At 37.9% G+C, this 17,485-nt stretch overlaps 1 protein-coding gene across 12 annotated transcripts in view; it reads right to left on the reverse strand.

Annotated features, from left to right (window-relative positions):
• The window catches only part of NAV3 (neuron navigator 3), a 509,384-nt gene that overhangs the window by 167,522 nt on the left and 324,377 nt on the right, over window positions 1–17,485 (reverse strand). For 11 of the 12 annotated variants that reach the window (XM_063154995.1, XM_063154993.1, XM_063154989.1 and 8 more), the window contains 2 exons: window positions 14,067–14,184; window positions 13,291–13,343 (listed from right to left, as the gene is read on the reverse strand). In XM_063154995.1, the coding sequence (XP_063011065.1) occupies window positions 13,291–13,343; window positions 14,067–14,184 (171 nt within the window). Of the gene's footprint in view, window positions 1–13,290; window positions 13,344–14,066; window positions 14,185–14,533; window positions 14,642–17,485 lie in introns of those variants that run through there. The other variant, XM_063154996.1, reaches the window with a different exon arrangement.

A 17,485-nucleotide genomic window follows, 5' to 3' on the forward strand; every position in this document is an offset into this window, starting at 1 on the left:
CTGAGCTCATCAAATGAAAAGGGATAAAAAGTACTTGTTATAAGCACCCTCTAAAAGTACAGCCTAGAGTTTTCTGTAGGACTAAGGTTATGTGGCTAGTCCTTTGGCTGGAAATTAAATTCCTTGGGAAGATATTAATTAGAGAACATAGGTTACTAGTTTTCCTCTATGTTTAGTTTTCATATTACTTACTCAAATTGATCTAAGCCCTAAAGAAAAAGACAAGAAAACCTGATGGTGAATTGACATCACAGGTTATTAAAACCATTCAGATTAAACCAGATGGCTTTAAAACCCACAGGGATAATACAAGAGACTCACATTCAGGCTTTCACTTTTGCTAGTGTACCTGAGCATTGCATTTCAAACCATGTTTAGCATACATGGGAATATAAAACCATGCTGTATATGTTTTCAAGCCATGCTTCTAAACAGCTTTCATGCTTGCTCATTTCTGCCCTTTTCTCATAAATATGGTAAGAATTTTCCACATTTTCACAAGATCTCAAGGCTAGATTCTTGGTCAGGGACAATAAAAGCACCTGGAACCAGAGAAGGCAGTGGGGTATCTGCTTGTAAGCTCAACAGGGTCAGATTTTTTTTCTTGACTTCTCAGCCAAATGCTATAAGAGAAATATCAGAAGTGCTCAAGCCTATAAAATGAAGCCTTAACAAGCACTTAGGGCTTGTTGTCACATCACTTCCAACTGTAGTCAATGAAGTGTAAAGTGTGGGAGGAAATAACTTTTTAAATAGTCATCCAAGTGTTTTAAAGTTCCAAAATACTGCCAGTTTTACTTGAAGAAAAGAAAAAAAAAAGCATTTTAGAGGAACTTTAGAGGGGGCACATATCTTGAAATACATTAATTCATACGATGCAACAATCTAAATATTTCAAAACTGTTTATGCCAAGAAATCTAAATAGAAGCTTTATATATACAAGAACTGTGAAAACACCCTTGCACATGTGTTTACCCTGGAGTGTTATTGCTGATCTGTCCATGAACTAAGTAAGAGCTCTTACCAAAAGAAAAACAACAAACACCTAATTTAAAGTTGTTATTGGGCAGAATTACTGAGAAAATCTGTGTGACAGGCAAAACAGCTCACAGGGCTGGGATGCTGGTTAGTTAGTTATGTGTACAGTTAGAATACAAAAGACTATATCTAACTCTATGAACTAGTATTTATGAAAAAAATAATTAACATGAACTATTACATGCAAATAGGTCTCAGTTCTTAAGTATGGAAACCAAGGGAAAAAGAAAACTCTTGTGGTGCTTTTTTCCCCTAGAGGAAAAAGCCATTTGTACAGTCCCATTGTAATTCCAAAGAAATAATGAAGAATCAAGAGGTATGAATAATCCAAACAACCTTCTAATTAGCTGCCAATACAAGCCTAAACAAAATATAATCTAATTGTGGTAGAATTAAAGACTGCCAAAAGCTACAAGCTAAAATACAAATATATTTCACTTTCAGGAAGACTTTCAGATTCACCTTTCAGAACTTTGCAGGTTTGGTGTTGATCCGGGATGCCACCTGAAAGAGTTGCTTGGAACTGCATAGGTAAACAAATGCTTTTAAGTTGATATAAACAATCAAAAAAGCAAAAAATATTTGTGATCAGCTTGTGAGACTGACGATAACCTTGCCTCAAAAAAAAAAAAAAAATCTTGGACAGACGCTGAAAATAGACGCTGAAAATGAACCCTGCCCAGACTAATACATATCCAGACACTGGGCCAACTTAAAATAAGTTCAACTCTAAGTAAGTAAACCTCTGATTTATGTCATGTGGTCATCTGTTGATCATATGGTCAGCAGACTCCTCAGACTAGGAGTGTTTTAAATAATTTCTGCACATCAGATAGCTGCCAAATAAATTACTGTATTTATATTTATACTATTTATTTCTGCTGAAACAAAAATGGTTGTACTGTATTCTAACTATTTATGTATTAAGTTTCAGGTCATAGTGGATTTAAACAGACAAGTTACATTAAAATATAAGGAGATTGTCTTAATATTTTAATTCACTTGATCAAAAGCCTTTACATGAAAAAGGATTAGTTAATGCTGTTGAAATAAGCAGTCTTTGTGATAACTTGCTTGTCCTACAGTTAATTTAAGCCAATTTACCCATCTGTACCTTAACAGCATTGTGTATAATAGGCTCACCAGCTGTAATAAAGTTTATATTTTGAATTAACATCAGTATTTAAGTCCAGTTCAAAAGTTATCTAAATTTTTACTAATTCCGAATTTCAGGTGCCTCATGCTTTCTGGTGCCACTTCAGAGTGGTCAGATCCATGGGCTCTTGACAGCAGGAGAAGGCTGCCAGAGCAGTTATTTCAATGGTGAAAAATCCATAACTACTCTTGATCTGGTCCCATGGCTGTGGGGACACGAGAAGTTTTTTGACAAATACAGGATGTTTCATTTTGACATTTCATGGAAAATATGGTGATCACAACAGTAGTGCATAGATACACACTGAAAGAGCAGGCAAGGAAGTACATTCTAACTCCCTAACACTGTAGTTTTAGATATTGGGATAAGAGGAGGAGAATGAAGGAAAAAAAAAATGCCAGGGTCAATTGTTCTTTTTAAGTCACTCCTCACATTGTCATGCTCAGAGAGGGAATATTGACCTCATAGACCACTGATGTGTGCCAGTCACATATGCCAGCAATAGCACGTTGGGGAGAGGCTGTGAGCAGAAGGGATTTGCAGCAGGGTTCAAAGAGGAGTTTGTTCTTGGAATAAAATTAATGGCAAATAAAAGCACAAGGTTAGGCGGGTGAGTGTGCATAGAAGTCAAGAAACTCCAAAATGGTGAGTATGTAAAAGACACTGTAAAATCAAGCAGATTTGGCATTCTTTCCATGAAACCAGTTCACATTAAGCTGCAGCAGATGCAGGCAGCTTCTGTTCCGGCAAAGATCAAGGGCAGAGTGAGAAAATACATCTGGACAGACCACAGTAGTTTCAATAGGCACCTACTTTCATTCTTTCTCTTCCTTTTTTAACACTGTAATTGTATTGTATTCTGGAAGTTAATGCAATACTGTCGAAAAATCAAACTTTTTAAGGCAACACATTTTTTATATTTTACCTTCTAACAGGAGAGCAGGGAGAGGGTGTCAAGACTTTCTAATGTACATCATAATTTTAAATGTAGTAAGACAGGATAACTTTTGCTGCCACATTAGTCTGTAATTAACAACTAGATTGCTAGGACATTCTGTGTTACTTTATTAGCCTCATGTCTTGCAGTCTCTTTGCTGTAAGACCAAAGTTTTAAATACCAGGTATGTAGAGTGGCTAAAAGATGACGGAGAGCCCAGTACTGTCACCTAGGCATAATAAACCACACAATACCTCCAAAAGCTTGATCATTTGTTGGACAGTATTTATTTTAATTTTAAACATATATAAGTAGTATAAATTACAAGAAGGGTGTCTTCTTCCCTTCTGCAGGTAAACTCACAATACAAACCCTGTTCCACCCTAACATTGCTAATTCCTTTAATTACTATGGAAGCCACAACTCGTTGCTTTCTGGCACCCTCTGCTGCTTTACACATTACACCACAGTCAGCATTTTATGGACAGTTGCACAGTTCCTGTGTCTCCTTTAAACCATGTACCCAGTAGTTGCATTTCCCAGCCCAACCAAGTAAAAGCTGATGATGCTCCTACCTGCTGTAGGAGCAAATGTGCCCTCATTTATTGTTTGCAGATGTGAATGCTTAATTCTCAAAATCTGTCTAGTAGCTCTAATCTAAACTTAATCTGTACTCACCCTAAGGAACAGAGACGTTAGTTCTGGTAAATCTGTAGAACAGTGGCCATCTCATGCTCTCACAGAGGTCCAGATAATACAGAAATTCCAAGAATTTAAAAACTCCCACAAACTTTGATTCAAAAATGAGAGGTAGAAAGACTTAAATACCTTTGAAAGTGAGTAAAATCATTGAGTTCAATCAGAACTGCACAAGGTCCTTTAGAGAGGTGCACGGCCATGTGTGCAAGCGACCCATTAAAACACACGGTCACATTGTTTCTCAAGAGACTTGCATGCTACTCAAGCCTCAGAATTCTCCACTGTCAAGAGAGGCAGTGGCAGATTATTTTAGGAAGAAGGATGAATAAAAGGCTGGGTACTTCACCTCAATGTTAAGAAATGTTCTTTTGTGAAAAATCTATCTCTCTGCGGAAACTCAAAGCTCTACAGACACAGAACAATAACCTTCTCCAAATAACATACAGCACTCAAAATTATGAAAGTCTAAGCAGAAGTGGGGGTGGTTAGAAAATATTTAAATAGAAGTCCTCAACTATAACTATAAGAGAACTGGCATTTTGCCACAGTTCCAAAATAATCAGACATTTGAAAAAATCTAGAAAGCTGACAAAATCTCAACATTACCAGAAAGCCTTATTTGGTTATACTGTAAAATAAAACCACTTCAGATACATTGTTTATTTTCTTGTTCAGCTTAAATATGCATTTTTGCTGTTCAGCTAAATATAATGCACTTTCTTCTCTATTTTTAAATCCAGTAAACATTCTAGACATTCCTGGTATTTATAACATACTCTCCCTATAGAAGACGATAAAAATACACCATCATGAAGCAGACCTATTTACTGTAATCTGCTGCTGCTATCTGGGAAAAATCTGTTAATATCTTATACCACAGGTGCTTTCTAGAATGTATGTCATAGTCAGTTTGTGTGGATGTATTTAACTGCATGTTTATGTTTAGAATTTTCATTGTATTGCTATTACTGGAGGCTTCAAGGCCATTTATTCCTCACCTCTTTGTCTAAGCATATGCATTGCAAATATATATTTGTTCTATTCCAAAACTCCAGGGAATGCTCACATGATATTTTTGAAGGGGGAAAAAAAAAAAGAAAAAAAGAACCACCAAAAAAGCCCAACTAAAAATTGAAGAGCATGGAAAGTTAATTACAGGTGGGTGAAATGGAGACTGTAAACTGCATCTCTTCAAACAATAAATACTTCAAAGTGTACATCACTCATTAGTTTTCAAACATACTGCAGCATTTAATCTCTGTGTGTCCTCCCAATAGAGTTTAAGTCAAGTTTTTGATTGATTCACATTGCTGACAAACTCAGCTGAGGGATGGGGAGAAGAGATAGATGGGTGAGGTGGTCATATCTCAGGGGCCTGAGTGGCATGTTCCAGATTGAGACTGAGGGGAGCCGGGTTTCAAGGAACTGCAGGGGGGAGAGGGAGGAGGAAGGCACTGTTTGAGGGAAAACAGGTGACTTTAAGGAACAAAAAGATCTTTTAGTGTTTCTGAAGTGTCTACAGAAGCAAAGTGCGCAAAACCCTAATTCCAGTCCTAACCAAGCAAACTCAACTATAACCTAATGACTCAGTAGATTTCCTGGAGACTGTATGAGTATTCATCACAATATATGTACTTTTCATTACATGATTATTTCATTAACATCTAGATGAGTTATTCTCTTATGATTCTACACAGTAATAAGACAAGGGATTTATAAGTATAAACAAAAGGCTAATAACAGTGCATGATTTATCCTTCATGAATAATGTACTTCTAGCCTAGTAAAATAACACTCAGGATGTGTTCCTGCAGCATTTTCTTTTATGGCTTCAGACAGTCAAATGTGAGTGACTCAGGGGAATATGAATCTCAGTGCCTGACACCAGTGAGTAACTCAGACCTATTCTGTGAAGAGGGATTGTTATAAATCTTGTGGTCCTTTTAATGTTCTCAAATGTAATGTTCTAAATGTAAAGAGAACTGCTTGTTTCAGTGTAAAATAAAGAGGTCTCACAAGAAGTGAGAATCAAACAATATCAAAAAAGGAGATTATTTTGTTGCCTTTTCCTCCCCTGCCTTTTTAAGACAGCAACATTCTTTAGGCAAGATGAATGAAGGGTTCCATTCTTTATTCACTATTAATCTCACACTTCCAGCAGTTCTTCCATCCTTTCCTCAGCTTCCTTGTTCTCTCAGAGTAAAAATATGCTTGGTCTACCACAAAAAGGCATCTGTTACTCTGTCTGTCCAGCTGTCATCCCATCTATATATTCTCTTAAATTTCTTCAGTTCCTGGAAATTTTAGGGTTTGTTTACAAAAGCACTTGGAATCACTCCTCTTCCAGTTCTATGCTAAACCAGTTTGCCTCTCATCTTACTGAAACTGGCTGTGTTAATATCAACAAAACTTGAACCAAGAATTCAAACATCTACACCCTTGAGATTCAACCATCGTTAACACCTTTAAACTTGCCCTTAGAGAAATCATTCTCTTTCTTTCCTTTAATTTCTCCATTCATATAGTCACACTTATTCCAAAAATGTATTCTTATATAGACTCTCATTATTCTCTTTATCTTTCTTCTTTTGAGGTTATATATATATCTGGTCCTGATACACTAATTTTCATTTTTACTCTAGCCATTATGTCAAGTTAATTTCATCTGCAAACAAACAAAACAAATTTTAAGGTATACTCTAATGAAGATTAGTAAAGAAGTTACTTCCCTTAACTATCTTTCAGTTTGCATTATCTATTTGCATATTTTCACTGTACTTGTATCTACATGCATTGCTTTTTGCCAGAGAATTTTTAAATTTAATCCTCTGGCCCAGAGGATTACATAAAAAATGCATGAGCCCCCTGCAAGGCATACACAAGTTTATAAAATGGCTTTGTTGATGTCTAAAATAAACAAAGAAACTCCAATCCAGAAGTTCAGCTTCTAAAATTTTGTCCTGCACTCATCATTCATGATTCAAGAGCTTGGAATATGGGAGACTCCAGTGATAGTTGACTTCAGTATTCACTGAACACCAAACAAGTTACAAATGCTCTGAAGCCATCTTGTACATTATACACTGAGCAGTGGATTGCAAGGGTCTGGATGTGTCAAACATGCTCAAGAAAGTCTTTCCTCAAACAGCTGAGGACAATCACTGGGGAAGGATGTGGGAATGGGATTAGCTCCTAAAAAGCAGATCACACCCTGAACCTACCTAGGAAATGAGAGGGCTTGTCTAAGAAAGCATCTTCAGAAGGCTAGTTAGGACATGCTCCTGGCAATGACAGTATCGGGCCCTTGGGTTCTGGGAATCCCAGAGGGGTTAAAAGTTTAATGTAAATCACCTACCTAGTGAAGAAGCTCACAAAGTACAGCTAGTTAAGCAAAAATATATATTTGAAAATGGGAAATCTGAATATGTATCAGGTTGAGGAGTGTCATTTCCCTCACAGAAAAACATCTGCTTATATCCTTTCATAATGGAGCTGTATCAGCCTTGTCTGCTCTTCCACATAGAGCTGAAGTGTTGCAAGTCAGGAGAGAACAGACTGTGAAGAGAAGTGTTTGTCACCAGTGTGGCTCTAATGTGTATTTAACCCACAGTTACCCTCATAAAATTTTTATTGCATGAGACTTAACTAGGCCAAACCACAAGAGTTGGATTCAGAAATGTGTAATTAACAGGTAAGTAAATCCTTGTGAGGCAGGACACCAAAGAACATATAAGCTGTGCACTACCATGACCTAATTTCCCCAGGGAATGGGGATCATGATACTTCTGCCACCACTTAAAAAGTCCAAGGAAGAAATGCAATTGATGGGAGCTTGCTAATTTTGGGGACAGGCTCACCTACACTGAGGGCAGTGTCCTCATGAAATTCCCAGCTGGACAACAATCTGGATTGCTGTAGAACAAAAGGGTACACAAAAAGTGTAGACAATATGGTCTGAATTTAAAAAAAAGGGAGTCATACAGACGTCAAAAGGGGTCATATAGGTGTCACTGCAGGAAGAAACTCGCCCACACATTAAAGTAGCTGGGGTTAGTTTTCAGAACTCAGATTTAATTCCCAGTTTCCCAAGGGACCATATTTCTTCACCCAGCCAAATTTCTGTATATATTTCAATCTCTTACGCTTGCATGGAAGGCTCACCTGAAGCTGCTCAAAAGCACAGAAAGTACATCTTGAACCCACACAGCCAATCTCACCAACAACTGCACCAGCAAAGCCAGGAAATTCTTAATACAGTTTAAAACTGTGCAGGGCAGGAAGAGCTCACATGTGTGCCCACTTGACAGTGAACATAGGGATGACATTTTCAGGCTTCCGGTTCCTCAAACACACAACCATACCACACACATTTTCACGTGGAATTCATGAACCTTAGTAGAAACCTCAATTCTTACTTTATACACAACTATCCTGTTTTGCACAAACAATTATTAGACACAGAATATCATGCTGATGTTGTCATCCTTGGATACTGACATTCATGGACATGGATGGGCGCTATTCCACAGTGTCTGCCCAGCACATCCGCGTCACAGGAAGTTTGAAGGACACATGCTACATTTAGCAGTTGGAGTTTCCACCCATTTATCCTGTCCACAGGCTGACTCCTTGTTAAGAAAAGATCTGCATGCACCCCATCCTCTTCCAGCCTTGTCCTCCTCCAGAGAAAAAGCCAAGCATACAAGCAGAGCCACCATGGGCTTCTGCGGGACTACAGGAACACTACGGAGCACACCGAGCTCAAGAAATTACAAAGCAATGTCTACCAGTATATACACAATACTCTTGTCTGTCTTTAGGCTTCAGACACTTTAAGTTTCTCTGTCACAGAAAAAGCTCCCTGGTTAAGCAGAGACTGATTCACCCACTCTTGTTACCTTCCTCTTGTTAACAAACACAACTTTTCTTCAGTCTCATACAATAAAGCAAAATTTTTGGCATTCTTCTATCTTTTTTTACAAAACATTCTAAACTTAGCATCTTTTTGAAGGCATAATTAATGAAATCAAGAACTGTGTTGTAGAAATTATCTTGTTAGTTCTAAACACAGTCACACCAATTCCCACTTTTATCAGACATACTGCTGCTAACTGAAAATTGGTGCTAGTTCTGATAACTAAAGCTTTTTAGTAAAGATTCTTATCAATATGGCAATGTTCTACAGCTCCAACACCTTTTCTCTCCTCCCTGTTTTCCAGGAGGAACAAGACATGTATTATTAGTGAACTCAATTTTCTCTGTAGGACAGCAGCATATCTATTTTCTAAATCATTAAATTACCTTTGATGCATACCTTGGGTTGTAAAAACTAGTAGAAAAGCGTGCCAAAGATCCGACTGACAACAGAAAAAATAGTCTTCATTAAGTGCATACAACAACACTAGGAAACTCTTTAATAAGAAAGGTCTCTCCAGCACTATCATAACTATGAGAAAACCCCTGCTGCCAACAAAAATTAAAGATGCTTTTGTACCGGGATGGATGTCAGCAGAGACAGTTCTTGTGGGAAGTAGCAAGAGCTAATTCTAAAAAACACCTATTAAGGCAGCATTGGTCTCTGAAGGAAAAATAAACTTGAAGTGCAATAAACTAAAAGTTTTTGTCAACTTTGAATTTATTTTACCATTTATGCCACTGACAGCACTGTAAACTATGTGAGGAAAGAAAATAAACATGAGTTTTAAAAAAGTCACTAGGGACAAAACTGAAAATCTCACCATTAAAGGATTTTCAGTCCAGCACCTTTTGATTCTTTTGCATTTTCTCCAACTACTCCAGCATGGACTGAATTGGTATGTTTTGTGTGATTACTGTGTGTTTGATGTGATATGTTAAAAGCTGAAACACTGGAGATTTCCCATTATGTTTATCATTTGCTCAGGAGGAACAAAACCCCAAACCCTGAATGCTTTCTCTCTGAACAATTAGATAAATGCTTTATAATGTATTTTCTACCAAAAAAAGCTATCTCACTTTTTCTAATGATGGGGGAACTTAAAACAGAAACTAAAGAAACAAATGAGTTATAAAGAAGCAGAAAGGAATTAGCTTTGGATTTTATCAAAAGATAAACCCATAATTTTCTAAACAAAGATGATATGAAATGTCCTTAATTGATAGACTTATGGAATAATCTATACAGGGAAAAGATAAAAATTAATGTGGGATTATTTTCCATTGAAGGGATCCAACAAGATAATGAAAAAATAGAAGTTCTATATTGCTCCTTGGAAGCATAACTGTAAGGCAAAAAATAACCAAGACTCTACATGACACTCCAGACAGACATATGCTGCAATACACAGAGGTTTAAAGCCTTATTGTATTTACAAAAATGATTCATAAGTAATACTAAAATCTTTTCACCACAGTAGACTGACCCAGCAAACAAGCAAACCTCCCAATTTTCTTTCTAATTTAATTTACTTAAAACGTCTGAGGTTTGAATATGAGATAATTTATCTCAGATACTCAGGTTCTGTGTGCAACATCAATGGGTGAACATAATGAATCCTGGTAAAGTTAACTATGCAGAAGCTGGGTGCTGCTGGGCTTCACAGGTTTTTAGTTGTTATGAACTTGGACCTATGGAGCCAATTCAACTGGTCTGCAAGTATTTATACATCAATGCCAAAATGAGCACAGTGCACAAGACATTGCAAAAGAACTAACTAAAGAAAAACTAAGTATTTTATATACATTTAAAATAAACATTAAAATATGTTTACAATTTAAATTCAGTAACAGCTGAATTGAGATGCCTCAATTGAAAGATTATGCCATTGGCATCATTCACTTGAAAAACGATGCCATTGGCAAGAGGAAAACCAAATTATGAGTGGAACAGACTTTGGGAGTATTGGTAGTGATTAATTATGAACTGGTATCAATATCATTCACCACAGAGAGTATCAAGAATTTCCAACAGCAGACAGTCCATGTCAGTGCTCCCTAGCTTTTTTTAAGCTAATAATAAAATATCTTAGACCTCCTGAAAATGGCTATCAAAGGCCTCCTGGAAGGGTATCAAATGGCAGATGAACAGAGAAAACATTTCCCCTTAATTGCAAGTTATGAGAGCAAGGATTATGAAAACATATGTTCAAGAAGAGGGTAGTGGGATTCTTGAGGTTTAATAACTAAAAAGTTTTAAATTAAAGCAGTGAATGAATGGCTAACAAATGTTAATAGAGTATTTTGACTGTTGCTGGTTTGATGGCTGATGTTCTAGCATGTACTGACAGGACATATTGCTACATGCTGGTGTATGACAAACATACAACATGCAAACTAGCTTAGACTACTGTTCTTTTTTTTAACCCTGCATATCACGAACACCTCAAGAGTCCACTGCTATAAGGAGAAGAGAATTGCCCTACAATTAACTGAGCAGGCTAGCAAAATTGAGCACTGCCAAGGAAAATCACCTGAAAATATGGTAAAATTGTGTCTTTGGCTAGGTTAAACCAGTGCAGAGCTCAAAGGAAACAAATGGAGAGCAGGTTTAAAACCTGGGGTCTCTGAGAGAAAAACTGACACATTTGAATTACTTTAACTTCAGTACATTTTAAATTTCCTAATTCAGTTAAGAAATCAGCAGTATAGAACTGGTATGTGAAAATTCAGGAGAATAATCTGATCAGTCTGTAGACATAAAACAATTCAGTAAAGAGATTGTGTCAAAGGACGGATAAATAAATACATTACTATGAAGTTAAAGTGGCTAAATGTGACACTTTAGTCACTGTGCAAACACTGATGCAAGACTATGCACAGCAGCTTTCAAAGCACCTGGTTTGACACCCAGAGCACCTGGGACATATTCTGTGGCCTGGCTGAGCTGTGGCATGGGCTTGTGGGAGGAGAAAGATGGACACAAGGAGAGCCACAAGTACTGCTGCACGACGGGCATGCACTGACCACGTTTCCTCCATAGCTGCATGGAGCTAGAGATGAAATCAAGAATCCCTTTTCCACATAAGAATGCAACAGGGAACATACACCAATGTTGTTTTGGAGATACAAACATTGCTAGAGTGGATAGTTCTCTCTGCAGCTCATCTTTCTGTCATGGAAATGAAGCTCGACAGACAACAGAGTGGTGGGTCCCTAAGCAGTCCTAGATGGCCGCTGACCACTTATATAACCCTGGGAAATCACACCCCTTCCCTGTGCTTTTGTGCCTCCTTGTTTGCCTTGCCTGTCTGGAATGGCAAGTTTTAACATGATTGAAACAGAGAGTGATTATCTCTTGATCTGTGTGTGTAATATTAGAGTTCCACGCTGGAGTTCCCAAAGTTCTCAGCCAGAGCCACTAGGTGCTGCTGTAATATGAGTAATTAAAATAATAACTATTATTAAGGAAATTGTGCGTGTTCCTTTCTATGGACTGTTTCAAAAAGTCTGAAAGTCAGAGAAAAAACTTATTCTAAATCTGCACATTCTTTGAACAGTAAGAACCAAAAGACCTCACTATTCACTTCACTAGTACCCTTTTGACACTTTGCAGAGAAAAGCTGCAAACACCTTCCACATTTAAAAATGCACTGAAAAAAATGCACTTTTTTCTGTTTAATTTCCATTTTAAACCCAGTTTCAGCAGTTTACCATTATGCAAGTTCAACCAAATCACTATACTCCAAAATCCTTGCCAGCTACACAATTATGCATCTTATTTATGTATTATTTGAATGTGAACAGAAAGGCAAAGACCTCAGCATGGGAGAACATGACTTGGATTGCAAATGATTCAATAAATGAATAGTGATTTTACTGAGGCTCAGATTTTGTGTCTGTCACTTTCACAGTATTCTAAGGAGGTTTCATCTTATTAAATGTAGTTGACTAGCCATAAACACAGTAAAAGATTAATAGGACTCCATATGAATCACAGTCACTAAATGCTTCTTGTCTGAGAGTATTAAAAAGTCTTTAGACAGCTGCCAGCTATAGCTCAGAGAGCTATATGACTAAAGTGCTATTTCTGAAAGCCTTGGAGTCATCAAACTGGACTTCACAGTGGACAATCCAAAAGGCTATTTATATTTTAAAAATAATTTGGCAAGTGCTGTTTTTCAAACCAGTTTTCCAGACACAAAGACTCCACTTAATAATTTACTCTTGAATTGACTGTCCTTAAAATGAAGCTAAATGGAATTATTTGGATCCACAGAAGAACAGGTCTGATAAAGCAATTCTGGATTAATTAGAAGTGATGAAGTTTTGCTGCCAGGTTATCTCAAGATCCAAAGTTAGCACAGAAACAAAGTTAAAAACATTAAGCATGTGTGGAAAATAAATATCAGGAACCTGTATGAGAATTAGGACTTTATGGTAATAACGGGACAGAATATTCATATTTATATAAATCCTTATTAAAAAACATTTTAGGAAAGTGGAGTGGTGCCAACACAAACTAAAAATATATTTTATTCTTACCATTTGAGATTGGCTCCGTGGACAGCCATTGATATCTTCAACCTTTTCATTTGCTAAACAAAAACAGTGAGGGGAAAAGCAAAAGTAAACAATGAGATAAAAGTTTCCTTTCCAACCCCTGGTCAAAAAATAAAAAAAAAAAAGAAAAAAATAAAACTCAAACCCAAAAACCTAAAAATCTAAACACAAAAGAAAAAACCCTTAAGAAAAGCAGAAAAGGCACAGCAATAAAATGCAGAGGGTTTTGTTGACAGAGAGCTCTTTTCTAAGTAAAGCTCAATCTTACAGTAACAACACTCTTGTTAGCAGCAGTTGCTTCCATATGCCAAATCATGCAAAGGGGGAAGTGCCAAGGAGGTCGCTGCTAATTCTTCAGCCCCTGCAAAATAACTGCTGACATAAAATCTTCCACAATTGTCTTTGTAGGGTCAGGATACAGTTTCAAGGCATCCCAGAAAGTATGAGCCACTCCAACTAACAAAATGCACACATGGGAGACATATGGTTTAATGGAGCATTCATTTCTGACAATTCAAAGTGTGTAAGATATAGTTCTGGCCATTTAAAGTATGGTTAAACAGCAACTTCCAAACATGCTCACATAAACATATTTTTTAATTAAGACAAGGATGAACCACACCAATATCAGAGACATATGGACCCAGTCAAATTGCATTATTCAGGGTTCATCTTATTGTTAAATACATTCAACTTGAATTATATATTCCCCCACGCAAGGAGTCAGCTCACAGTGCTCCCCTCAGCCCTGGTCTTACCGATGATCTGGATGATTTCTGCTAGCAGAACTCCATCTGCAATGTCCTGTTGCAAATCCTTGATCAACCGCTTGTGGCCAGATTTTGCTAGGTAGTGGTTAGCCCAGTCAGTGTAAATCTGCAGAGCAGAGAGGGAGGGCAAGGGGAAGAGAGGGAAAAAGACAATAAAAAGTCTTAAAACAAATGTTGGCTTACATAGCAGAACTATTCTGGAACACATTCCCATTTAAGAAGTCAGCACTAAGGAAAACAATTTTAATGTGTTTTTTGACTTTTTTTTTTCCTCCCTAACGGTCATGCCCCTCCCCCTGCCCTTCTCTGTTTTATTTTAGCCTCAAATGATTCAGGCTTTCATGAGGGTTCAAACTTGCTGTGACCAAGCAAAATTCCCCTTATGACTGTAAAGGAAACTCCTGTCGTAAATCAATCACATCTACCAAAATTCCACCTCCCACCACATTTCTTACCTCCACACATGCCCTGCCAACAGCATTCATACTCTGGGGCTGCCTAAGAGAAAGTGATAGAAGAGACGTGTGCCTGTGTTTGTGTAAGGATTAATTGGGCTGTCACTGGTGTTCCTGCACCTGGTGGTGCCTCTGTAACACTTTATGCAGTAATCACGGTGTCCCACTGCCCAGGGACAGTTCATTTACCCCTTGCCTACAGTCCAAAGTGCTCTAATGTGCACAGACTGAGAGTGCCAGATGAACAGTAGTCGTATCACTGGAATTAGAGCACATACATTCTGGAGATATGCTGTGCCCTTTCTTTGCCTAAAGAGGAGGGAGGAACTGTGAGACTGAGCAGTGCCAAATGCTTGGCAACTGGCAGCACAAAAACGGCAGTTGTAAACAAAAGGTTGAAAAGGACCAGCTGAATTACATCCTGCAAAATAAGGGAGGAGAGGGGCATGAAGAGAGAGGTTGGAGGCATTTCATAAGGTGTGTGAGTACACAGAGCATTTGCTAACACCTACAGCACACACACAAGCAGAACCAGGCTTCCTTAGGGTGGGAAAAGAGGGACACCTTCCCCTCTACACTAAAGGAGGAGTGCACCCCAAGAGCTTCTCACACCTTACTGGGGTGTCCCAGCATGCAGAAGGAGCTCACAGAAGGGGAGGCTGGCAGGGGGTGTCACACAACAGGAGGGTATCTGTGGCAGCCAGCCCTGGCTCCCTTTTGCAGGGTGTCTGTGACCTCTTTCCTCATTCCAGAAAACAGGACTTGTACAGAACCTCCCAAGCCTCCCACTGCTGTGGGATGATAACACTAAGAGAAAGCACAGATGTATGATAGCACCACCGTGTGAGTAAATGCAATAACCAAGAGTCTTCCTCTGCTGAGAATATTGTTTGAAAATGTTGAAACTGCATCTTTTTCCTAAAAAAAACAAAATATAAGCTTACTTTATAAACATCCTTTTATTTAACCTCATAGACCCTTGGGAGAGGAAGGGGTCAGAATCCCAATTTTTGAATAGTAAAACAGAGGCCAAAGCCATTAACAACTTGCTTATTTCATCAAGGAAATCTGTGGCAGACCCAGGGTGGGAAAGCAGATGCAATTCCCAGTCCAGAGCCTAACCCAGAGAACCATTATCTGCTTTCCGCCCCACAAAAGTATCACCACAGTCCATGCTCACCTGCTAAGGACCTGTTTGCTACCTGAGTACCTTTGCCACAGATTTTTCTCCCTCTTTATTAAAAGAGAGAAAAAAAGCATTTATTTGGTCCACTCTATTTCTTCCCATGCTTTTGCAGGTGGACCACTAGTCGATTTGTCATAGCTTCCTTAACAGCTTTAGAACTTTAAATAACTCCACAGAATTAAACCGTGGAAGCGCATTCAGCTCTCCTATAGTCAAAGGATGTTGCTGTTCAATGGCACCCTTAATCTCCCTACTACACCCAGAAGTCCACTTGAATCTCTTGTGCTCTCACTGAATGAAATCAGTGTTTTCACTGGTATTCTTTTTTTCTCTATTATAGCAGAGTAACATAAAAGACTCCATTAAAATGTTGGGGTTTTTTTTAAAGCAAACTAGCTAAGGAAGTGTTTCTTCAGCCATATAATCATATGGAGTGAATGTGGGGTCTCTATAAAGATTGTAGGAACACATATTTAAAATTATATGAAACCATGATGATAAAAGACACATACCACACTCATAGCATCATATATTCCCTACTACTAGTATTTCAACTTCAGTCATACTTTTAAAGTAATGGTTCAAAAATACTCTCTATTAATATAAGCAGAACTATTTTCTGTATTCCAATGAAACTGATCCACTGGAACATATAAAATTTAATACCACTAGTATTATTATAGGTTAGTTTCATATTACAAATAAAAATACCAGGCAATTCCTTTTTCATTTGTCACACCCTCACATAATTGGGTGTATCAGTCCTAATTCTGACTACAATTTGAACTATCCTCCCACTAAGCAGACAAGGACATTTCAACATAGCAGCTGCTTTGCAAGTGTCTAGTATTCAAAGAATGGACTTTACTGATCCATCCACCCCTTCATCATTTTCTTTTTTCATGAATTTAAAAGTGATATACATAAAGAATGCAATCAGCATTTTGTAAGCAAAGGCTGATTATCTACATCATACCAATTTTTTCTGAGGGTCAGCATTTAATAGTCATGCAATGGTACAAAAACAGTACTGGGAGGAGCCTGTGTTAAAAGAGTAGATTTTTCACTTCAGATGTATTTTATAAAAAAATTAAGAAGGCAAAGAATTATGGATGGAGACAATAGAGCAAACCAACACCCAGTTGGCAGTGGAATGTCACACTTTATTTCCTCTCTTTCTGTAGGAAATACCACTCGCTTCTGTTTCCACTCCCTTCCCCATAGGATGCCTTTCTCATTCATCTCATTCTTCTGGGGACCCAATTCGTCAGGAGTCTTGTAAAAAATGAAAAGCATGAAGAGAGACACGTGAAATTATAAGAATGTACACATGCCACTATAACCTTTTTACACTAAATTCTCTCAGGTAAAAGTAATGAGAAATAGAGACTCTCCCCTACACAGCTTTCAAGTATCAATGCACCTCCTAAGTTTTATCTTTAAATCCTTGGGAAAATATAAAGCTTCAGTGTGCTTCATCATTCACAATACTCAGTTATGGGAGAAAACTCAGAACAGAAGATCAAAAACCAGTAACTTCATGAAAGTCTCCTTTTTATGAGTGCTCCCCTTGCACTGGGTGCAGAGCAGCTCTGAGGAGTAGCCGTGCATGCTCTCCCTCTTCTCAGAACTAGCAATAGGTCACGACATCTTGCACTAACTGTGCAGCAACGCTTCCCCAAAATGCTCCTATCTTAGATTTTTCTATAACCAGGCTGTTTCAGAGAGAAACACAGACACGAGTGTAAGTTGTTGCAACACTTCCT

Source organism: Melospiza melodia, chromosome 4 (genome assembly GCF_035770615.1).
Source record: "Melospiza melodia melodia isolate bMelMel2 chromosome 4, bMelMel2.pri, whole genome shotgun sequence".
Classification (NCBI taxonomy): Eukaryota; Metazoa; Chordata; class Aves; order Passeriformes; family Passerellidae; genus Melospiza; species Melospiza melodia.